The 24,841-nt window shown below is 38.3% G+C and overlaps 1 protein-coding gene across 1 annotated transcript; it reads left to right on the top strand.

Annotated features, from left to right (window-relative positions):
- The first annotated feature begins 791 nt into the window (after window positions 1–791).
- On the top strand, window positions 792–24,587 carry LOC141438613 (rho GTPase-activating protein 190-like). The gene is made up of 19 exons (XM_074102479.1): window positions 792–831; window positions 1,769–1,919; window positions 3,132–3,250; window positions 3,981–4,058; window positions 4,635–4,679; window positions 5,914–6,023; window positions 7,340–7,432; window positions 7,780–7,878; window positions 8,298–8,388; window positions 8,736–8,847; window positions 9,624–9,736; window positions 10,617–10,708; window positions 13,300–13,407; window positions 13,716–13,793; window positions 14,585–14,720; window positions 15,336–15,467; window positions 16,855–16,993; window positions 18,094–18,301; window positions 18,946–24,587. The coding sequence occupies exons 1-18, from the start codon at window positions 792–794 to the stop codon at window positions 18,290–18,292; spliced, it is 1,935 nt and encodes a 644-aa protein (XP_073958580.1). The 3' UTR covers window positions 18,293–18,301; window positions 18,946–24,587.
- Window positions 24,588–24,841: the final 254 nt, after the last annotated feature.

Genomic DNA, 24,841 nt, shown 5'->3' with positions numbered 1-24,841 from the left:
CAAATATCTTGAATAATGTCAAAATAATCGTATAAAATGCTAAGTCCGTAAAATTCTACTTGATTTCTTATTTCTACTCCCGAAATTCGTACAATCCAAGCAGCACGACAGGCTGTATAGAAGCGTATTTTTAGTTTTATTTGTATTCCACAGGCTATATAGTGAGGCTGTACAAGGGCTGTATAAGCGCTTATACAACCTCTATAAGTAAAAATTGGGCCCCTTGTTATACAGCCTTATGCGTTATTATAGCTGTATAGTTGCTGTATAGCTAAAAAATAGGCTGTACTATAGCTGTAGAAGACTGTAGTATGATGTTGAAGAAAACCATAGGCATATAGTTATTCTCCTTTAAGTTTCTTAAAAAGATAATAGTTCTTCATTGGTTTTTATGAGAATTACAATGTGAAATTTTATGAAAACAACCGCTTATTCTTTTTAGTTATGATAATGGGCCGCAAATTTACTGTGAAGTTAAAAGAAGAATAAAATGTTGGACTTAGGTAGTGTTATTGTAGATTCAACGTGCCCGATTTTTTTTACTGGGAAATAGTGCATAGTTTTGTGGAAAATATTCACGCGCCCCGCGAAATACTGAAGAATTCACGAGGAATATTACCAAAACAAGTAAGTAAGTTTATGGTTTTTGAGGTTAGAATCATAAGATTGTTAAATAATACTGTACAACAGGTATCACTTATGATTTATTTATCTGAAATCATAACTATAACTTCAGCAATACTCAAAATAATGTAAGAAGTCATATTTTCTTTTATTGTTATTTGTTCGAAATGGCGACAGATTTTATACAGCGTAAAAGATATCTGGAGAGTATTATAGATTCCGTGGTTTTACTACGCACTTTCTGGATTCCATTACACAGCTTTTACCCTTTAATAGCCGTTAAATATAATATTTTTATTATATAGGCTGTACATCAGTTTTCAGCAAATAAATTATACAGCCTTACAGTAATACAGATTAAAGCTGTATTACAGAATTCATTTATTATTATAGTTCTATAAAATCATATCTGACAGAAGTTATGAAACTATTACACTGACAAGAGTGTACAGTTACGCATTAATAATAAGCTTTAGAAAGTAGTTTTAATATACCATTATACAGAAACAAGTATAAAGTAATACCATTTTATAACTTATAGCTGTAGTAAGTAAGTGATCACATGCAAAATACAGCCTCTATGCAGCTTGAAGGATAACATTAGATTGAAGTGTCAAAAAATGCATAGGGTTTTAAAGTGGAGTTCAATATTCTGTTTTAAAGCTTTAAGTTTAAACGGAGTATTTTATAAAAACTAAGTACAGCTTTAGCTGTATAATAACGATTTAATCACTTTTATAAGTAAATAATCTTTTCTTGACACCTTTATGGATCACCAGTAGAACTCTAAGTTCTAATAGTGCTGTATACTTGATGTCGGCAAGCTTGCGTGCTGCTTGGATAAGACTGGCCACAGTGAAAAAAGGAGTTTAAAACAAAATACAACCTGCGTTTAAAGTATGTCACTATACTCGATATCCCATTACTACTTCTACTTTTGATTCCGAACAAATTAAGGTAAACGTCCTAGTGCTCGACACGATGCCCAATCTTGCTGTCATCTCTATTGCTAATGTAATGATATAAGATTAAAGATGCCAACGTTTACTTTACTTTCATATTTTCAGTTATTTAATTAATATTTTGTATACATTTGGAGATACTCTTATTCCTGATATTCTTAAAACCAACTTTTCACCCACAGCTGCCTTCTATACGCCCTTCTTCAAGGAAGTATGGGAGAAGAAGGGGGAGATCGAGCGAGCGTTCCGCATGGAGCAGCCGCACAACCTGCCCGACGTGGCCACCGCCCGCCCCAACCCCCCGCCCCACGACCGGCACGCGCCGTACCACAAGTAAATTTGTTTAAATTATATCGAAATTGGAACAGATTAAAAATACTATTTCTCGAAAAGTTGACCATTTCGAAAAAAAGTAATATTGTGTTTAAATTAAATATATGCAAAACATTGTGGTAAACGTGATAAAAAGTCAGATAATCTTTGTTGTTGGATCCAATAGTAAGTTTCGATGAAGTTACAAAATTACGATTGTTTTCTCACAAGATTTCGTGACGTTTTCCTGACGTCAAGAAATTTTGGATGTTTTATGCGGTTTATGTTGATGATTTCTTGACCAAACTGATTTTTAGTCAATTTCATGACTGTACAACTTTTTGAGGAATACTCAAAAACTACAAAAGTATAGATGTAGTGAATAATGTATTGCCGTCGTATTTTGTCGGAAAATTTCGTATTTATCTTGCTTACTCAACTAGCTTACTAAAGTTTACTGAAGCTTGTTGTGAAAGAAAGATAAATTACGAACTTATCGAACTAAATACGATTCAATAGATTTGTATAACGCTATAATAACTCCTGATAATTTGCTATACTCAAAGCCGTATATAGATTCCAAAAAAACTACTCATGTGTTGCCATTACCAGCGCTGCAGCTCTGTTACAGGGCTACGGCATATGCTGAGCTGAGTCCTTTTGGCATCACACTACAGCACAATATCTCTTATTTTCTCTCTTTTCCTATTTATGTTTTTACTGTGTTTTTGTTGTGATGTAGTGTGTTTTTTCTTGTCAATAAATGTTGTGAGTTTGTTTGAGTTTCAATAAAATGATTTTTTTTTGCATCGGTAAGTTTTAACTTATCTAAATAATGTACATAAGTAATTTATTTATATATAATTGTAAAGCTAAAATTAAATGCAACTGCATAAATACGAGGATGCGTAGAGGCTGTGTAGTGTAGTGGCACACGGCGGCCACGACTTACAAAATACGCGTTCTTGAATCTACATAAGCACGACGAAGTCTGTACACGCGTCAATGTGTGCGTAAGATAGGAAATACAAAAATGTTACAAAAAAGTGCCGAGTACAAAGGCGGACTTATCCCTAAAGGGAGCTCTGCCAGTCAACCTTTGAGTGGTAGAGGAGAGCAATCAAAAAATTAGGATCGACAAATAGAGCAAAACATTTGAACAACACACACACACATTTGAAAAAATAGTTTTGTTTGAAAATAAATATAACATTCAAAAATGCGTGTGTGCAGAATGGAGCACAAACTGACGAACTCGCTGGACCTGTTGATCGGGCCCGACTCCCGCGCAGACATCGACTCGGAGTACAGCGACACACTCAACAACTCAAAGAACCGAGGCTTCTTGAAAGGTAACCGCTAAAACCTGGCTAAATGCTTCATCGTCACGTCAGCCATAGGACACCCCATTGTTGGACATAGGCCTCCTCTATAGACTTCCAATGCTTCGGTTGGCAGCAACCTGCATCCATGATCCCGTGGCTTTAACCAGATCCTCCGTCCATCTCGTTGGCGGAGGTCCTACGCTGCACTGGCCGATTCGCGGTCTCCATTCGAGAACTTTTCCGCCCCAACGGCCATCTGCTGTCCTTGCTATATGGCCTGTCCATTGCCACTTCAACGAGCTTATTTAAATTGAGTTGTAATGTAGCAATACACAGATTTTTACTTTCAAATTGTATTTTCGAGTGAAGTGATTTTAAAAATTGTTTCCCTGTACGGTCGATGCCTTTTGTCAATTTCGCACAAAAGTTCGAACATGAAGTGACAACGACAAGTTGACTTCGACTGTGCCCGGATTGTAAAGGCGCGGCCACATGCATATCGCTCGACGTTCGTTTCCAGCGTCAAATCTGGTCACGTGACATATAACGATAAAGCTGAAAAAGTTGAGCTTTATCGCTGGAAAAAAAACACGTATTTCGGCAAAAACACTGTTATTTTTTTCATTCACACCGATTTCTTTTATTTGTACCACCTGTCAAAATCACATTCGAAACGGGGTCACGTGACCAGATTTACCGCTGCAAACGAGCGACGAGTGACTGCATGTGGCCACACCTTAATGTGGCCGTGTCGCAGGTTTCAGCGTGTACCCCCCGCCGAGTACGCCGCCGGAACCGGCGCCGCCCGATCACCGGATACACGCCGATTTGTCCCGTAAGTGTTCTTTACCAGTTTACCATTTATATGCCCACTCCAAAAACTACTTCGATCGATAGGGATCGATGGGGTTTGAAAGGGTGCGCCAAATTTAGCATAATTTTCGCAAGTCATGCTGTAATGTTTGTCCGAATTATTGTTGGTCATCATAATTTTTTCCCACCGAAACCGTAAATTTTTCTGATATTTTGAAATGATCATTCTATAGAAAACAGTTGGTTAGGTTAGGTTTGTTTTATAACAATTTTGAACAATTATTGGATTCTGAGAAAAAATATGCGAGCTGATATGGCTCAGTCTATGGTATACCTACCTGATCGGAAAATGCCCTTAAGATTGCCATGAATGTATGAGTAGGTCCTCGGTATTGACGGGGTCGCTTTTACTAAAAAAAAAGATGCATATTAATAACTGATCTGATCGTCGACTTCTGTCTAATACAAAATGTAGGGTTAAGATTGAGAAGGAAAGTGAAGGTGACAGACAAGTTTATACAATTACTCGTACAATGGAACGTTTACTGTTTAATTTGTTTGTTAAATTAGAAATAAAAAGATTGTATGTAAATCGCAGCCGACCTCAACTGTTCCGAGGATTCGCTCAGCACCCACGAGTCAGGTGATTGCATGCGTTATTACATATAGTTGAAGGTTCAATTTTGTGTGTAGATACACCGTAATATAGGACATTGTTACGTTAATTGTACCTTTTTTGTTTTTATGCATGGAAAGTAAAGTAGATTAGATTTTTGTTCTTTTTTATTGTAGTTTTTTTTTTGTCAGGACGTATTAAACGGTTGTTTCAACATAGTGCTTTTTTCGTTTTTTAAATGTATATTTAACTGTAACTACAATTACATAGTGTGCCTTATTTATTTTGAAAAAATTCAATTCAACCTATTATTAGTAGATGCCCTGTACCGTTATCTAGTACAGTACCCGGCCATATAGATTGCATTTCGGTCTTTGGAAAGAGACTCTGCTAATTTCGGCTTCGTAGAGCGTTGTCACCCACTACTTATGTGACGTTTGTCAGTCGTTGTACACAGGTGCAATAGAGTACGGATTCATTTAGATGAAAATATATGATAAAGAGTTGTTGAAACCCCCCAATACTTTAAATTGTACGATGGCATCTTTAGGAAAAAGAGGGAACTATCCTTTTTCTAGTAGTTGCAACATTGCAACATTGTTGTTAACATGTCATTAATTTGACGTAAACTAATTAAGTCCATAAAGGTGCAGTATTTATTTGATATAAAACGTCACTTAATAAATACGATGATTGATGGACAGTGGCCAGTATTCGGAATCGTCGTGAATAGCCAGTTGTCTTTTTCCGAAGACCGATGTGCAATCATTATCCCCGGGTATTGTATTAACTCGTTTTATATTATTTGGGCTTACGATCGTTAATCGGAGTCAATAAGTTTTTAAAAGAGAACCTTAAAATAATTACATCAAAGAAACTAAAAAAAATATGTCGCGTCTGACCTAAATTTGAACTTTAGACCTCCATTTTTCAAGTCCATTACTTACATTATACCACCACGCTGATGGATAGCTCTATCGAAATTAGTTATCGATCATATTGCGAGTGAAATTAACACTAACTCAAAAACACTATATATAGGATAGGATAGCTATGAGTAGATCGATTTTTTATTCCTGAAAGCCCTCAATCGAAATGTTTTTTGTCAGTTTACGAGATCCCCATTATAAATAAGTAAAGAACTATGAATTCGTTTTTGTTAGTCTCCGAGATCACCGATATAAATAAATAAATGCACAAGAATTGCTCTATTTTAAATATGTTATTTGTTCCCGTTTTAAGATATCGTTATATTGATCAGATGGCGGCGGCGTGTGGCAGCCAGCGAGCTACGGGCACCGCGCGTTCACGACGGGCCGCGCGCGGCCGCACCCGCCGCCGCCGCGGCAGAGGCACTCGCAGACGCTCAAGGTAAACGCCACGCCGATGTTGACGCCGCTTCCACAGTAGCCCTATCTCACCGGGACACCATGGATACGTTCCAATTAACGCGCGCAACATGAATGTGGAATGTCTGCAAAAATTTAGAAACGCTTGGAACTTTTTATATCAATAGGAATAACCTTTCTAATTGAAAAAAAAGATATCAGGTTTTTAAGTAGCATCAATTAATTTTAAATGAAAGAGTTTTCTATACCGCCAAATTACGACAGTCCGGTCGGTTACGAGTTGTTCCATAGTGCAGAATAAAAAACATTAAAAAAGAATGTATGTGTCCTTGACTCGATATTATTATTATTTTGGTACATTTGACATTACTCTTGACATTGTTTATTGATTCAGAATTGTTATTATTTTTATTAGATTAAATATTGATTAGTGATTATTATTTCTTATGTTATATGATGTTATTATATGATATTATTTGGGTATTTTATAATTCGGGAATATAATTGAATGAATTATTGTTAATTTATTAATGTAAAACAAATAGACTATTGCACGTCTCTCCGAGACAGGACATGATGTACTGTTAACTAAACATATACTGATTTAACATCTATGTAATAACTCATGACCTTGCAATAAACATTTAGAATTTTGAAATTTTGTTTTTTTTTTAAATATTTTTGACATGGAACTCTTTCATTTTTTTAATTAATTGATGCCACTTAAAAATCTGATATTTTTTTCTGTTAATTAGAAAGGTTATACCTACCGATAAAAAAAGTTTCAAGCGTTTCTAAAATTTTCATCCATTCCCCATTCCTGTGAATGTATGGTTGCATTATTGACAAAACGAATAAGAGATAATGACTCAAGTTCTGATAATATCGCTCTTATCTATCATCTTTTTCGAATTCCCCCCTCGTTTTGGTGAAAGCCCGCTCTGACCCAATATTGTGTGGGCAAAGTAGGCGCGACGCGGTCGTAAGCAGTGGCGTCATCTATGCATTGGCGTGCATTGTGTCAATTCCAGGGTAGGCAATTGCTAGTTTTTTCCTGTAGCAGTGCGCCAACCCCCTACAAGCACATGCTTGCCACATAATCTATGACGTCGAGCGATCGTTCGCGACGATCACGGGCCTTAGGTGGAACGATAAAGTTGGTATTATAATCGATTCGTTGCGGGCTTTTAGTGCAACGTACCACATGGCGGCGCAACCAGTCGCCGCCATCAACAAAATGTGTATACAGCTCTATGGAGGATATCTTACCTGATGTCCACTTGGTTGCACCACAGAATGATTACAAATATGTGTAAAATTATTGTATTTGTGTTGCAGCAACCTGGGAAATTGGACTTGAACAACTATGCGATGGTGAGCGACGCACTACAGCAGATCACCATCGGACCACCCCATCCAAGGGAAAGAAAGGTATAGAATATAATCAAGCCAGATCCATCTCGTCCGGTATCCCGAAAATGTCTGTAATAACCTTCTTTTTGGCTTTGCCGTAGTCGAGAGATACCTAATTAATTAAAGATGAGAATAGGTTTGTTTTTACTTAATAATAATGTGCCAAAATCACGCAATGTTTTTAATACAAGGTATTTTGAGTTTATAAATATGTAATCAGTAATATTTCAGTAGATGATTGGATTTGACTGGGTTTGGATTTAGTTTGACTGAACAGTTCTGCAATTATTTTTCAGTATTTTTAACTAACTCTCACGTTAATCGCTCCATTCAAACGAGGCTTTACTGTCTTAATTGTTGTACAGTCGCAGCGGTCGGGATGGTCGCACTCGAGCGGGCAGGCCGGCCACCACCACCCCTCAGGAGTCAGCTCGGAGACGGAACTAGACGCGCAGTATGCTCAGGTATGTCCTAAAATGATGCGGCTGTATTTGGCTGAATAACAGAAATATTACCTTAACATTTTGGGCTAGTGTTTACAGGATCACCAGATGTTATAACTTTTAACAAAAAAAAAAAAAAGAAATTTGGATAATTTAGTGGTTATAGAACCTGACCACAAAGCTTGAGGTTCCGGGTTCGATCCCCGGTCGAGGCAGATATTTGTATGAAAAATACGAATGTTCTAGAGTCTAGGATGTATTTGTCTTGGATGTATTTAAGTATGTCTATTTAAAGTACATGAACTAATGCTTTGCTTCCATTGGGACTAGGTCAATTGGTGTCAATTGTCCAGTGATATTTATTTAGCCATTACGACTGATAAGATTGTTCATTGCCTTAATTTTTTTAGTGATAGTAAATTTTGGTATTATTGTTTCAGATAAAAGAAACGAATGAATACATGGAAGCGCCATCTATGATGAGACTAAGGAGGCACAGAAGGCACGAGAAGACGCCGCTACATCAGCCATGTATGTTATCATTTATTTTGAGACGTCTTAGACGCGGCCAATTTAGTTCTTTGACAGAGAGTTTTGAAAATCGAACTTGGAATCGATTTGATCCTATCTCTCGCTTTTATCGTGTGCGTTGAAGTGAAAGTAATAGATCAAAGTCAAGTTCGAATTTTGCTATGATTGCAATTATTATGTTTCTGTGTCACAAACCGCCTTATCCCCCCCTCCATAAATGTGTGACGTAGTTTACGTAAGACCCCTAATTAATAATTGACAAAAAATGACAAAAATTCTGCTTACGTAATACTTGAATGACCCCCAAAGGAGTGAGTCAGTTTTCAGCAGCACAGTTTTTTCTGCAGCTTTCTCTGAGACGGACAGTTCGGGGTCGAGCGAGGCGTCGGGCGGCGCCGCGCGCCTGCACGCGCGCCGGCGGCACAACGCGCACCACGCGCCCAAACACTACAAGAAACGGTCAGACACACACACACACACACACACACACACACACACGTCCACCGCACTACACTTAGGGCTACGTCTCGTCGTCTACATGGTGTCCCGTTGAGATATAGCACTAAGGTTCAATTCGCACGAGAGCTAAGACGTTGCTTTAAAATAGCGGTGGCGCTATTTTAAGTCAGTTTCGACTTGCCGTCCACCGCTCATTGTCAAAAATCCATCTGTGCTCGATAAAAAGTATGAAGTCGGTTTACCCGACTTCAAAACTGTAACTAAAAACTTTTTCAAACTTTTTGTCAGAACGTATTCAATGGTTGTTTCATAGTGCTTTTTTTCGTTTTTTAAATGTATATTTAAGTGTGACTACAATTACATAGTGTGCCTTATTTATTTAGAAAAATTTTCAATTTAACCTATTATTATTAGATACCCTGTACCTTTATCTAGTACAGTACCCGGCCATAAAGATTGCACTTCGGTCTTTGGAAAGAGACTCGGCTAATTTCGGCTTCGTACAGCGTTGTCATCCACTACTTATGTGACGTTTGTCAGTCGTTGTACAGGTGCAATAGAGTACGGATTCATTTAGATGAAAATATATGATAAAGAGTTGTTGAACACTATTACCTATAGGCTACGTGCACAACAGCAACGCCACCTAGATGACAATCCAACCATCAGAACTGCACGTTCAATTTCCATGCTTATGGTTGGTTTGGTGTTTTTTTTTATGTCAATAAATGTTGTGAGTTTGAGTTTGATTGAGTTTAGTTATGTTTGATGAACAGGTCACTGGGTAACCTGGTGGCGGTTCAGAGTCCACGCGTCCCCAAACTGGGCATGTTCGTGGGCCCGCCGGAGCTACCTACTGGCTACCGCGCCAGGCCCGTCGAGGACAAAGGTACTATCCTTTTACAATACAAATAGAACACCTAAGTGCAAAAAGCCGTAATAGTTAATCATCCTATTTTTTTTTTTCATATTTATTGTTAGTAAAGTAGCAGTAATAAATACCTAATTTAGAGGATTTTTAAATACAAAAATTGGTTGTATTTATCACAATAATTATGCTGTCAATTTAGTATTATATTGCATACATTGAATGGTTTTATGCTTGTGTCAATTTCCAGTTCAAAAATTATCGTTTTGTATGCGGAATGCAATGTTAATCTTTCAATTACAACAATCAAACCCGGAAGAAACAAAGCGGTCTTTATGACAAACAAATCCTATGGTTATAGTCATAATGGTTCTATTGTTAGATGTCTGGTCACTTTGGAAAATTTCATAAAGCTACAGACACGTGGACTGCTAAGTCTGTACAGTTTGCTGTGACCTATCTCACCAACGGATAGAAAAAAAGTCGAAATGGCATGTCAAGGAGATTCGCTGATCATATATGAGTTCAATTTAAGCATAGATACGTCAATTTCGTCGTTTTATTTGAATTCGAGTAGCATCCGGTAGTTTTGTACCCATGTAGAATCTAAATGCTTTTGCATACATTTTATTTTACAATATTTCTAAGACTGTCGCGGGTGATAACAATTTTTTTTTATAAACAGAACCAGTGACTCATGGCATTTCTTCTTGTTTTTTTTTCTATTCTGTTATTAAAAGTGCTACTCGCTGATTCAGTAGCAGCTTGTTATTCCTATATCGCTACTACGGTTACACGCGACAGACACAGTGCAGAATCATACCGAAAAGGACGTTTTGAGCCAGATTAACTGGAAAGGAAAAGGTAGTTTTTCATATAGGTTTTTCTTTATTCTTTGCAGTAGCGAGCGAGTCGAGCGAAGGCAGTTCGGACGGTGAGACGCGGCGGCCGCGACCGCTGCCGCCGCCGCCACACCACGAACCTGCAATCAAGGTAATCTAAGATCATCTAAATAGATAGGGGTACACAGCTAGAAAATGCTTGGTTCGAATCGATCTAAAGTCCTGAACGATGTAGTGGAGATTTTTGGCGAAGACCTCCGTCCAGTAGTGGTAGCCGTTTGACTCATCAGATTTGGGAAAACTCAGAGATACTTGCCCGGGTTTGAATTTTCAGGACAAATTTATAAATAAATAAAAAGTATATTGCATTATGTGCTTTATGTTCATAATAAAGAGATCCACTCCTGAAACTATTTACGATCTTAGTTAAGATGACTTAGTTGAGGTGAAGATGATGCCAATATGTGAACACGACTTAATACGAACTCCTTATCTGTACCTATGACGTTTCTGCTGTTGACTGTACACAGTTAACGAGCCAGGGATTAGTCCCTGACTTTTAAGGTTGACTATTAGATTAAATGAGTCATTGTATTAGTCGGAAGACAGAGTTTGATCATTCAAGACTTGCTTTTAATAAGCTGTCGGAAATGTGCGTACTATGTGGTATTTATTTGAAGTTGGTTGACGCTGCTATAATAAGTTTGAATCCCTTTGTGAATATGGTAAGGTATGACTATTTATTTAAATACTAGCTGTTGCCCGCGACTCTGTCTGCGTAGTATTCGTTTATCGCTATCCCGCGGGAACTATGCAATGTTTCGGTTTCGGGACTCCAAACTATCTGTATACCGAATTTCATCAAAATCGGTTCTGCACTTAAGACGTGAAAAGGTAAAACAAACAGACTCACAAACTTTCGCATGTGGAATCATTATGGTCTTGATAATAAGGGTAATATGGTGTTAACTAACTACTAAACATACAACTAATGAAGTGTAACGAAGTCAGTGTCAAATACTAGTCAAAGCCTTGTAAAATACGGCTATTCTAAAGCGTTTTCACACTATTCGATTTCGCTATCGGTAACGCATGTAAAGTGTTTGAAAGATAATAACCTAATCAACAAAAAGTTGGAAAACCCCCGACTTGGTCACTTCAAAGTTCAATATCTCAAAAACAGCTTAACCGATTTTGATGAAACATGTCTAAGAACCATCGCTAGCAACCTGATCTCAAATTAAAAAAAAACCGCATTCAAATCGGTCCACCCGTTTAAGAGCTATGGTGCTGTAGCGACACAGTTGTATAGCTACCCATATAGCGATATCTTTATATGTTAGCTATACCGACGGGCTCGCCAGTAGTCTCTCGCCCATAGGACTGTGTACTCGTCCTTTTGAGAATAAATAATAGTTAACAGTATTCTTGGTTTGTACTCAGTGACTCTCCCCAAATTGATATGACTCAATGAACACTAAAGTGCCATAGACAGACACACATAGCAGTCAATCTTATAACACCCCTCTTTTTGCGTCGGGGATTAAAAAAGATGTCCGATCCGTTATCGGATATCTCCGTTAAAGACAGGTGCATAATTCATGTGATAATGTGAGAGGGTAGTAGTACTTTCTATTGCCGACTGCGAACTCCGGATTCCAGCAGTGAGGTGTGCAAGGCCAAAACGATGGTTTTCCCATGCCTGGATGGTTTAGTGTGACGACACTACTTTCCCAAGCAAGTCGTAATGAAGGTTCACTACTAATCCTCAACCGACGGCCGCGACCACTCTGTCGACAGTGCACTGATGTACAGTCAAGTCAGTCAACATCATAATGTTACATTAAATCAAGATTTGATGCAAGTAGACATTATTGTAATTTTAATTTTTCTCGCCTGAAACACAGGATTATCCTAGTTCAGGCATCATGTGTTACTTTAAGTCTACATAAATAAGTGATCACTTTTCTACCTTGTCACTTTCAGTCGGTACATAATTTCGTATGGCTTTTCAGACATGACGTGACGTTAAAATGACAAGCTACAAAAGTTGACTGAAGACCAATGTTGTAATGGGGAATGGATGAAAATTTTAGAAACGCTTGTAACTTTTTTATCGATAGGAATAACCTTTCTAATTAACAGAAAAAAATATCAGATTTTTAAGTGGCATTAATTCATTAAAAAAAATTAAAGAGTTTTCTTTACCGCCAAATTACGACAGTCCGGTCGGTTACGGGTTGTTCCATAGTGCAGAATAAAAAACATTAAAAAATAATTTATGTGTCTTTGACTCGATCGTTTTGACAGGTGATACTCTTTACCGGCTCGGATAATACCTACATGGAAATACCGATCCTGTTTTTCATCTACACACCCATTGAAGCTCATGTCAGTTTCTATGGACGTGTACATGAAAAACAGGGTCGGTATTTCCATATCAGTATTATACACGTCTTTTTTTTTATTCTGGAGTATGGAACAACCCGTAACCGACCGGACTGTCGTAATTTGGCGGTAAAGGAAACTCTTTCATTTTTTTAAATTAATTGATGCTACTTAAAAATTTGTTAATTTTTTTCTGTTAATTAGAAAGGTTATTCCTATTGATATAGAAAGTTTCAAGCGATTTAAATTTTTCAGACGTTCCCCATTGCTTGCCCATAGCTTTGGTAGACGAAAGCGCGTGTTACCTGCTCTCACAATCACTTAGTTTTAATTTATTTTGGTAATTTCGTACAGATGTTAGCGGGCGAATACCCCTCGTCAGCGCAGGATAATTCGTCTTCCAGCACGGCAGATACGCGGCGTCGGCACCACCCTTTCAGCAAGCACGACCGCAGGCACAAGGTATGTTCAATTTCGTGGTCTACCGTCAACATCTTGATTATCACCAGGTCCCTAAGGGTCGCCTAAGGCTCCTTCTTCTATACACATGAAATCGACTTTGGCCGACCAAATAACGCTTTATATCCACGGGAAAAGAGCAAAAGACGTTTTCCCGAATTCCTATAAAGCACGTGTCACGAATTTGACAGTTGATTGGAAAATTGCTATACTCGTATGTATAGAGGTCAGACGGCAATGCGATAATAAAGAACCTACCATCTGGGAATAAAAAATTAACAAACATTAATGAAAAAAAAAAATGTTTCCAGGATTTTTCAAAGAGCAAAGATTCAAAGAAGAACTCTCAACTAGCTAGCACGGCGTCGGCAGCGAATTGGGGGCCGCAGGTGAGTCTGGGAGGCTACTCTCAAATTTATGTTCGTATTCTACCGTCCCTCCTACTCTTTTATTAAATGCTATTTGCGTGAGCGGGCCGGCACTATACAAAGTTCGAAATTGGAATGTTATGGTAAGAAATCTGCCGTCCGTTCGTGCAGTGGCCGGTTTTAGAATAGGACGGACACATCTCTTCCCGTGGGTGTCATAAAAGGTGACTAAGGAACATTTGATATAATTTTAAAGGATAGTAGCTTCACTAAACTTTTTTATAAAATAAACTTAAATTAACCTAACCCAAAGTACATAAAATCGAATTGATAACAATGGTTTTTAAGATCAATTGCATTATATGAAATGAAAATTATATCAATCGCCAACTACAAACTCCGGACTCCAGCACTGCGGTGTAGAAGGCAAAGGGAAAACAAAACACTATTGTCCTAAGAAGTCGTCATGAAGGTTCACCACTGATCCTCATCCGACGGCCACGACCACATTGTCAAGAGTGTAGAGACTTAAAAGAAGATATCAATCAAATCGGTCCACATCCACACTGGGTGCTGGATAAAGGCCTCTTCATTTTCACGCCACTTTACCCAGTCCTGTGCCAGTCTCATCCACAGTTTACCAACCGACTGCCAGATTACTTCGACCCAATCCTGCCCGCCACTCCGTAACTGCTAAGGTGTTAAAATTGACAAAGGTAGTAGGCGAAATAGCGAGACTGGGTTGGCCGTGTCTGCTGTTCAGTGGACGCCCCGAGATATCGGCTTCCATCTGACCGTTGTTTGTTTGTCAGGGCCCCCACGGCGTGCCGTTGTTCGTGGAGAAGTGCATCCAGTTCATCGAGCGGGAAGGGCTCGCGTCCGAGGGGCTGTACCGTGTGCCCGGGAACCGCGCGCACGTCGACATGCTCTTCAGCAAGTTCCATGAAGGTACGCCACTATCAACTCTTGGGAAGACTGCTGTCGATTCAGAAACCAAGATTCCATAATAGGGTATATAACTGCAATGTTCTGCCGTCAGAATATAGCATAAGACCGTAAACAGTTTTTTTGAATGTCTTAAATGACTTTTAGATGTGTATAGAGTGCGGTAATATCATATTATTTCAATTACATTTTTGGAAATATAGCTCTACCGTTACTATTGATCTAAATATCATGTTATTTCGTTACCTATAAGTTATAAATATGTCATCCGTCATGGCGACAAACGATACACTGACTGACGTTGCCATAGAGGTTTGTTTACGGTTTGTGCTAGTGTCGCCCCCTGCGCAGAGCTTTGCGTAATATTCCCTATACATTTATTGAGTTGAAAACGACCCCTGCTTAGGGTCCTGGTTCGTTCAACATGTCTCCATTGCTATTCAGCGCGGCAATGCTGCTGGTGTAATGGGGACCTTTGGGTCGGGCAGGACACTGGGCATGGATCGATGCTAAAATTTGGATAAAAAAAACCTTTTTGGGTTATAAAATAATGTTTGCATGCCAATGTATTTGTATATAAACTATTTCATTTCAATTGAACTTGTTTGACGTTTCCAGATCCCAACGTGGACATGGACTCGCTGGATATCCCGGTGAACGCTGTGGCGACGGCGCTCAAGGATTTCTTCTCGAAGAAACTTCCGCCGCTGCTCGACGAGGCTAGTATGGAGCAACTCGAAGATATTGCGGGTGGGTATTGCTAACCCTTAAATCAGAGACGATTTATCGCTCATATTTCAAAAAATCATATGTTTACTTTCAAAATAGCCTTGGTTACGTATACGCATAACCAAGGAGCGGAATTTTTCATAGCAAAAATCAAACGTCAAAGGAATTGAACAAAAGTTTTATCGACTATCGATACATTTTTCAGCAATTAATAAAACAGAAAATAGTAGGTAGTTAGGTACTTTTAAAATAGCACTTTTGAAGTTAATTACAATTAAAATAATGAAACCTTAAACGGAAATGCAACGAAACTAAAATCTAAACTTCATTCAAAATAACAATCGAAATCTATTTCTGTACTTATCGCATTTTCTTAATCTTCTCTGGAGTACGTACTGATTACCATCAGATACCTTCATAGTAAGGGATGTTTCTTTACCCATTCGTTAATGGTTTTTCTTTTAGGATCAACCATTTTAATAACACGGGAATGACGTAGAAAAACCCAAGGGACGTAAATGTCATATGCGACGTTGACGGGATTTATTTGATATGGAGATGCAAATCGTTCATCAAAGAGGTCCAATGTTACAGAATAATGTTAAAAGGCGATAACAAGCGAAGAGTCGTTTCGATAACATCGATTACTGGTATAGTCGATAAAACTTATGTTCAATCCCTTTGACGTTTGATTTTTGCTATGAGAAATTCCGCTCTTTGCGCATAACAGTTTATTGAATTAGGCGTTACTTTGCGGAGGCCCATATCAATGAACTGCAACAATTATTTTGCCCACACGCGACCTTATGATACCTACGTTTATGCAAGAAATGTGTGTTCATGCAGTTCCTCTACCTCCACACTGTAAGAGTACACACAAACATCTAACGTCTGATAGCATGAAAATGAGCTCTGGTTGAGTTTATAACGCGTCAGTGTAGTGTGGTGGTGATAGATGGGTTAGTGTGATTTGTGTGTATTTTGACAGTGTGGAGGTGGAAGCGTTGCTAAACACACATATCTTGCATAAAAGTAGCTATCATAAGGTCACGGGTGAACAAAGTAATTTTTTCAGTTCATTGATATGAGTAACAACCTAACAAAATTTTGTTTCTAAAATTAGCAGTTGAGATTTGTATTGTATTGTAAAACTCTTTATTTTACATAAAAACACATGAAATTAACAGATAACAAGGTAATAAATAAGATGTACCATGGCGAACATATTCCTTAAAGGGATCTCTTCCAGTTAACCTTTGAACGATTGACAGGATATCAGAAACAAGAGTAGGCACTACGACTACCATGAAAAGATAAAAGAACAGAAATCGATTTCGATGTTTTACTGCGTGCTTTCCAAGCCCGTGGTAATACTGGAAAACGGTGTACATCGTTGGAATGTTTGTAGCGATGCGTGGCTGCATCGCGGGCGGCGTGGAGCTGAAGGACCGCAGCTGGCGGCTGCTCGCGCTTCGCTCCCTCCTCAACAACAGTCTCACCTGCGTCGCGCGCGCCACGCTCGACTACCTGCTCGACCATTTCGCCAGGTACGTTAAGCTGCACCATACTACAATTAGCTCTCTTATTCTGAGAGGAGGCATGTGCCCAGCAGTAGGACGTATATAGGCTGGGATGATGATGATGATGATGATACTAAAATTACGCTACACTATGAGTGAATTTCATCAAGTTATTTAGTAATTTTCTCAAAAAGTCAAAGTTAAAATGGTAAATTCGTTGTTAACTAACATATCAGTGGATTGTTGACGGTCAATCCAAAAATAAGTATTGCTGAAGAGCTGAGCGCATACAAATAATTGAAATTGTTGTGTTTGTAGTCGTTGTCCACTTATCAACTTTAAAAAAAATTAAAAACACCAATATACATATAACCTAACGAACAAAAAGTTGGAAAACCCCCGACTTTGTCTCTTCAAAGTTCAATATCTCAAAAACGGCTAAACCGATTTTGATGAAACATGTCTAAGAACCATCGCTAGAAAACCTGATTTCAAATTAAAAAAAAACCGCATTCAAATCGGTTCACCCGTTTAAGAGCTACGATGCCACTTACAGACACACAGATAAACATAGCGGTCAAATTTATAACACCTCTCTTTTTGCGTCGGGGGTTGAAAATAAGCACGGACTTTAGTTAGTATGACTACGTTTTTATTTGTGCCTGAAATAGCTTCCGGTATTTTGGCTTGAAAAATACTCTCTTCAAACGTCATTAACAGCAATTTAATGACGTTTGAAGAGAGTTATTTAATATTAAAATACCCAACTGTCTTAAAAAAAACAAGTTTAATGGTCTAGACCTCAGTTAGTGCTTAAAGTTCAGCTTTAAGTTATGATTGGTCCCGTATCAGCCGGAAAGTTGTCGTATAAAAAGTAAAACAGCACCCGATGTACAGTCGAGTTCATAAACTTGTGAGCAAAAACTTGATCAAAAATATCTGAACACGCTTCTACGCCGTCAACAATAGAGAGAGATATTTTTGATCAAATTTTTGCTCACAAGTTTAAGAACTCGACTGTACATTTTTTTTAAATTAATTCGACTGGATGGCAAACGAGCAAGTGGGTCTTCTGATGGTAAGAGATCACCACCGCCCATAGACATACCCTATCTATTGTTGTGCAGGGTGGCAGATAACTCGAAGCTAAACTCAATGGACAGCAAGAACCTAGCCATATGCTGGTGGCCGACGCTGCTGCCCGTCCAGTTCTCAGACATGGGCCGGTTCGAGATGACGCGGCCGTATCTAGAGGACATCGTGCAGACCATGATCGATCAGCACCCCTTCCTGTTCCGCGGGCAGGAGGCCTTTGTTATGGTGTGAGCCCCGCCTGTGAGTATCGAGCCTGTATCTCTCATCATGTTAGTATCTCCAAATACTCCTTCTATCTCCTGGTTTCACAAGAACATCAGGGTCGCAATGCTGGGCACAGGCCACTCAGAATGAGTTCTTGGACCGTAGTTCCCACGCGGGCCCTGTGCGGATTGGGAACTTCATACGGGTCCATATCGGCTCGCATATTTGTTGAAAGTCAAAATTCAAATTCAAATCATTTATTTAGTAAATAGGCCGCAATGGGCACTTTAGTTAGTCAGAATGTATTCACTAACGAAATTTTTGACAAACAGTACATTAGGAGTTGCTAAAATTAAGCGACTAGATATGCAGTGCACTGACTTCACGCACACCATTGAATTGCTTCGCAGGTTGTGCAGGTTCTCTCACGATGTTTTCCTTCACCGTAAAACTCGTGGTAAATTTCAAATGTAATTTCGCCCATGAATATCGAAAAACGCAGCGTTGGTAGGGAGGCCTTAGGTCAAACCCAAATTCTGAGTTCTCTTCTCAGACCTGTGGACAAAAATGTCGCTCTCACATCGGTCTAGAACGCCAAAAGACGTGCACAGGCAACACGCCAAATGAATTTTAAAACACTGAGAATAAAACGTTATCTAACCCTATTGTCTCTTATATAGGAGCCCACGATGCATGTCGCATTCGTGTTGGACGACGTGTGAGACGTCGGTTGTAACCGAAACCCGGGACGCTGGTCCAGTGAGCCGTTCTATTAGCACGTAAGTTTGGCTGTCTATGTAACGCTACGCCATACTAGCCTAGCTGTTACTCAAGGATCCCGCAAGTATGAGCAACATTTAAAAATGCTCATTGCTCATTTTTATTCGAAAGAAGCGAGCTAAGCCCAAGCCTCTGGCGTATTGTTCCTTTTGCATCGGTTAGGTATAAGTCTGGATAAATGTTGAATGTAAGAGAGACTATACATCAGAATAGAAACGCCGTGTAGCCTTTTGTTTTCAAAGTCTGTCGATATTTCATTGTTTTTTTTTAAGCGAAAATGCCAGCATTTTCATATCATATGCTTTGAAATTACGATGGACTTGTTTTTGCACGACGATCACATTGTTTTGGATAAAATTGAATCAGTATTTTAAAAAAAACTTAGGTGTTATTCAAAATTATATCGCAATTTAATGTAAGGTTGAAATTCATGCACAAAAAAGTATTTAATGGCAAATTGAAATGTTTTTAAGCGTAAGTTAAATTTAATCAAGCAATGGCAACACCACGTAATGAGCACATTCCGTTCAGTCGAATAATATAAAGTAAGTAATTGTTAATTATAAATATTTTTAAATAGTGATATTCGCATAATCGTTGTTTTAAAATCGGTATCATAAGGTTCGATGTTAAATAAATGCTTGCGAGAGGTTAATGTTCTTTTTAAGCACTGATAGGGGACGTATTCCGTCCTATTTTTTGTTTCACACAGACATTAGACGCATATTGGTAGATACACACGCTAGTTAGACCTATTAGGTTACAAAAAAATCTTGCCCGTTTAATGATAAAGATATGGTTTAACTATATGAAAAAAAAATTGCTATAGAAGTATTTTTTTGGCAGCGCTGAAAGCACGACACAACGTGTTTAATATTCTAAACGCAAAGCTAAAGCTAAGGGTACGCTGCTGTAGAAACAAATACGGCTGATCGTATTAGTTGAAAGCCTCGCTTTGCTCTTTTGTGCAACGCAATACAAACATTCTTTATTGAACACCACAAAGCAGAATAACGAGTTTACAGTGAAGACAGGGTAGGTAATGCGTTAAGGTGCTTGCAATGCGTAAATGTGCCGCAGAAACCAACTGGGGGGCTACTACGAAATTCGAAAATCGAAGTTTTTATCGTACCGTCCCTCTCACTCTCGTATTATATAATATTAGCGTTAGCGGAACGGCAAGATACGAAGTTCGAATTTGCACTTTGTAGTATAGCGTCTGATGTGGTTAGGTTAGGTTAGCTCATGAAAGCTCATTCTAAAGCTGGCATTACACATTCGCCATTCCTTCTTCGTATTCCCTTTCAATGTCCCTCCCCGACCGTAGGTAAAATAGATACAAAATTAAAGCACGCGTTAAACATTCTATTCTCTGAGTCAAGGATAGATTTTGTACAGACATCGTTAATATCGGAGTAGTCTGGGCGGTTAAAAATATCTACACATACTTGCGCAATGAGGGTCTGTTGACAGGTGAAAAATCGCGAGGTCGCGAAAAGTCCATTTGAGAAAACGTGAATTCCATTTGACGTTACAGTCTTGCTTGCTATTGGCTCATTTAATTATTTAACCAATCATAAACGTGACGCAAATGTCAAAATTGTCAAACTGACTTCACGATATTAGTGCCAACCTGCCTGTCGCAGAAACCCTTATTCACAATACGGTCGTGTACAGATATTGTTAAGCGCCTAGTCGGCATTGAGGTTTATGATGGAGACTGCACCTTGTCGTTTTACAGTCGTACACATCGAACAAGACTGTCGAACGTGTTATAGTGACTGGGTAAAAAAAAATAACTTTGGGGGTATCTACCATAAGGGAAGCGGCATGGCAGCTTAGTAAGTAGAGTATTAATTTTGAGACTGATTTTAACGTTTTCATCACAAAAAAAAACTTAGTTTATTCACCACACGCGAATTATGTGCAGTCAAGGGCAAAGATATCGACACGGGCAAAGTTGCAAAAATATGTATACACGGCCTTAATGTTAAGCGCAGAGTCGCGTATACATATTTTTGCAAATTTGGCCGTGTCGATATCTTTGCCCTTGACTGTACGGTTAATATATTCATGATTGTATAGCTGATGGCCTATTTTGTATATTTAAGTGTTTATAATAGAGACTGACACTGAATGTGCTTCTGCCCTTATACCTTGGGCATCGCTATTTGATTGTTATCTCATATGAATGCGATGTCGATACTCAGGGACCCTATGTTTGTTTAATCCTATTCCATGTTGATTTTGCCAAACGATATTCTCAAAATGACTTTTGTAAAAACATTATTTTCAATTTTTTAATAGAATAATGCAATTGGATGGATTTGTGTTACAATTATGCAAGGAATAAAATCAATGTAACTATTTATAAGTATATTTAATATATTAGGTGTCTCCATTAAGCTATAGTTAAGGTGTATCTACGTAAGTTTTTATCGATATAATGTCATTATATCATCGTCCCGTTCGCACACTCGCTTTGGTCGTCCGCCAAGCGAGTGTGCGAGCGGGACAAAATATCATGTCCATTAGGGGAATGATGTAAGGGAATTTTTGATATTTTACTATGAATCGAAAAAGACATAGAGCCTACCTGTCTTCTTATTTATTTTTCTAGAAAATTTCGCTTTTTCCTAGATCTCACGACGCGGGAACTAAACGCTTTTAGTTTTACTCACAAAAGAAAACTTCCCCTAATGTTTTTTTTTATATTTCTAAAAATGCAATTTCTACGAATAAAGAAGGTAATTCGATGTAAATATTGTACATTCGTTCATTTTACGTGTTTTATTTTTCATAATTTATTTATTGAAGATATTTTTTTATGAGAAAGTTGAAAGTCATTATTTTTTGTTACTATATTTTTTTCTTTCAATTTGTTTCCGCAATCCGCACTGGGTGGAACTTGTGCCATTTTTTTGGGAACGCTAAGTAATTGCGATGATTCCTGGACGTCCTAACATTTGTTACGTTGCGTTCGTCCGTTTTGTGTAGGATCATAAATGTTCTAAGTAGAATCAATGTATGCTTGGCCGACTGAAACCTCATTGCCTGTTGAACAAACTGCCGTGGACGCTGAGGAACGTGGCAAAACTGTCTAGAAGAATTTAGAGGCTTCTAGAATCTTCTCGAATTTGATCAAGCTTGATACAGTAAAACATATCCGCTTATGCTTAAAATGTGCCGGTTTGCAGTAATAGTTAATAAAACAGTAAAAATGTTTTATTACCAAAGAAAGAGAGAACCGAGTACAGTCAAGGGCAAAGTTACAAAAATATGTATACACGACTCTATGCACTTAACATTAAGACCGTGTATACATATTTTTGCAACTTTGGCCGTGTCGATATCTTTGCCCTTGACTGTACAATAATTTGGCGACACCCACACTCGGCTGAACCTCTATCGTGTGAGTCGAAAGTTAATTAATGGGTATTTCTTTATTGTTGTCCCGTTTTTTCATTCTTCAAATGTGCAAATATACGCCTTTTAATAGCTTCCTTAATAAAACATTTGACGGCATTCGACGCGAGACGCGACTCGATATTAAAATTTAACAGTAATATTGCACTATTTTTTGTCATAAAATCAGCCGTACTTAAATCAGCGTGCACAGCGGTTTGTTAACATCGAGTACTATCGATATATTCGGTCCATGAATGTGATTAAAATTTGTTATCGTTGTGATCAGGACGCGAAATTGCCTTCTATTGTAAGAGTAATATAATCGTGAAGGAAGGAATTGGTCTCGTGTAGATTTAAATAGGCTAGGTGTGACTGGCTGTTTACAACAGGTCTTACATTTAGGGGCTGTTTCACCATCCATTAATTAGTGTTAATTGAAGGTTAAATGTGATGCCGTCTCTATTTGTTTTGTTCGAATAGACGGAGACGACGGCATCACATTTAACCGTCAATTAACACTAATCAATGGATGGTGAAACAGCCCCTTAATGTAGCTACGTATTAGATGATATGTCTTGGATGAGGATTATGCAAGTTTTATCCGAATTTGTTTCCCAGTGCCTGCTGCAGTCAGAATCTAGCGACGTCGGCTGGTTATTCCTTCAGAAGAACAAACTGTCTCAATCGTGGGCGTAGGGTGACGGCACCAATCATGGACATGTTAATCACAGTAGTACCTGGTAATGGACAACAATGATTCAATGCCTTATAGCTCACCATTTTTGAACTTTATTAGTTATAACATCAGTCATTAGTGTTATTAATTTAAAAAAAGTAGGGCCCGTTTCTTAAAATTCGGGTTACCGGAAAAAAATATTACCTATTGGTTCTTGTCGATGACTGGTGCCATCCCATCACCCTAGTATGCATCATGTAACAATAACATACAAAAGTAACCCGAAGACAAACAATGAGAAAGATAATTTACATTGGTTTTCTTCAAGTTGAGAGCGTTAGGGCCTGTTGTAAATATGCCAAGTCTTCGTCTTCCCTAATGTGTGCTAAGGGAACTAACACATTGTATTTATTTTGTGTCACGTTGTTGACAGGATTATTGTAAAATTAATTCAAACACGTTCTAATCGAAATGATTCTAAATAAACACTGTAATGGCAGCTCTATATATCAAAAATGTTGAAAATCGGCGAGCGGCGCGCCGTGTGCCAATGCGGGGGGCGCCACCGTCGTGAACGCGTTCACCTTTGAAAAAGATCTTCCGTATAGATCGAAACTAGTCGGACCGTTCCTGACTTATAACTGTGAGTTGAACCGTTTAATTTTGTAATTTTCCAAATATGTCTTAGGAAGCTTAAGTAATTTTATGATTCATTTAATTAAATCGTGTTTGAATGAAATATACTCAGATCGGTAATTCAGAATTGGAAATAAACCCTACGAAAAGGTGTGCTCATTCATGATTTACATCATTTTTTTCCAGAGAAATCTTAATAAATAGGGAAATAAGAAGTTAATAGTACATTTTATACAGGCGTATAAGCGACATGCTCTTAGGGGATAAAATTGTAGGCAGTTTTATTGCTTATTTGTTTAGATTTCTGTGATTATTTCTAATTCGAACTGATATTCGATTTGAGTTTAGAAACTGTCAGCAATGAGTTACAAAGTCAGTCAAATTCAAATTCATGTCAAAGAATCCACCAATGACAAAGCACCGCTGAGCGACGCTAAATAAATGATGTAATCCTATTGGTGGACATTTTCCGCGCACATCTCTCGTTAGGGCCAACGCTGGCTAACGCGGTTTGCACGAAGCGGTGGACGCCTATTCAAAAATAGTAAGATCAGCGCTAACTGCGCGCGTCGCGTGCATAGGATTGTAGCAGTGCACCCGCGCCAGCTAGCGTAGGCATCTTTGCATTTAATTTTTGAACTTGGCTCACTTTGCAATGCACTTTGTTTTGATGATGCTGATTGTACAGTAGTTGTTTGTGATAAGTTCGATGTAAATGGCGGTTCAGTCGGTACGGAAATTTTGCTATGTGCGTCTCGATTACTGTTAAACACAGTTCAAAGGAATGTGTCATATTTTATAATAAATAACCATCTATGTAATTATGGCGGGTTTTATTTTACCTACAAGAAAAGTGTTAGAAAGTGCCTATAGCTCAATCGCATCAGAATTGACAAACAATTTTCCTCAGTGGCTTTTGAATATATTGTTTCGTAGGCCACCAAAGAACCGTGTCGTACTGACAACGTTTTATATTCTTTTTTGCACACTATATATCATTACCAATAATTTTATACAGAGACGAAATGCAGGGTAGACAATAGGCAGTATTGGCGCTTTAAAGTGATCTCTTCCAG

Source organism: Choristoneura fumiferana, chromosome 19 (assembly GCF_025370935.1).
Source record: "Choristoneura fumiferana chromosome 19, NRCan_CFum_1, whole genome shotgun sequence".
Lineage (NCBI taxonomy): Eukaryota > Metazoa > Arthropoda > Insecta > Lepidoptera > Tortricidae > Choristoneura > Choristoneura fumiferana.
This window is presented reverse-complemented; position numbering and strand designations above follow the sequence as displayed.

Excerpts from the sequence above, each read along its gene's own strand:
- LOC141438613 (XM_074102479.1), top strand. The coding sequence starts at position 792 with ATGGCGACAGATTTTATACAGCGTAAAAGATATCTGGAGA. Across the intron at positions 7,433-7,779 it reads CCCATCCAAGGGAAAGAAAG|TCGCAGCGGTCGGGATGGTC; the intron begins GTATAGAATATA and ends ATTGTTGTACAG. Across the intron at positions 8,848-9,623 it reads CCCAAACACTACAAGAAACG|GTCACTGGGTAACCTGGTGG; the intron begins GTCAGACACACA and ends TTTGATGAACAG.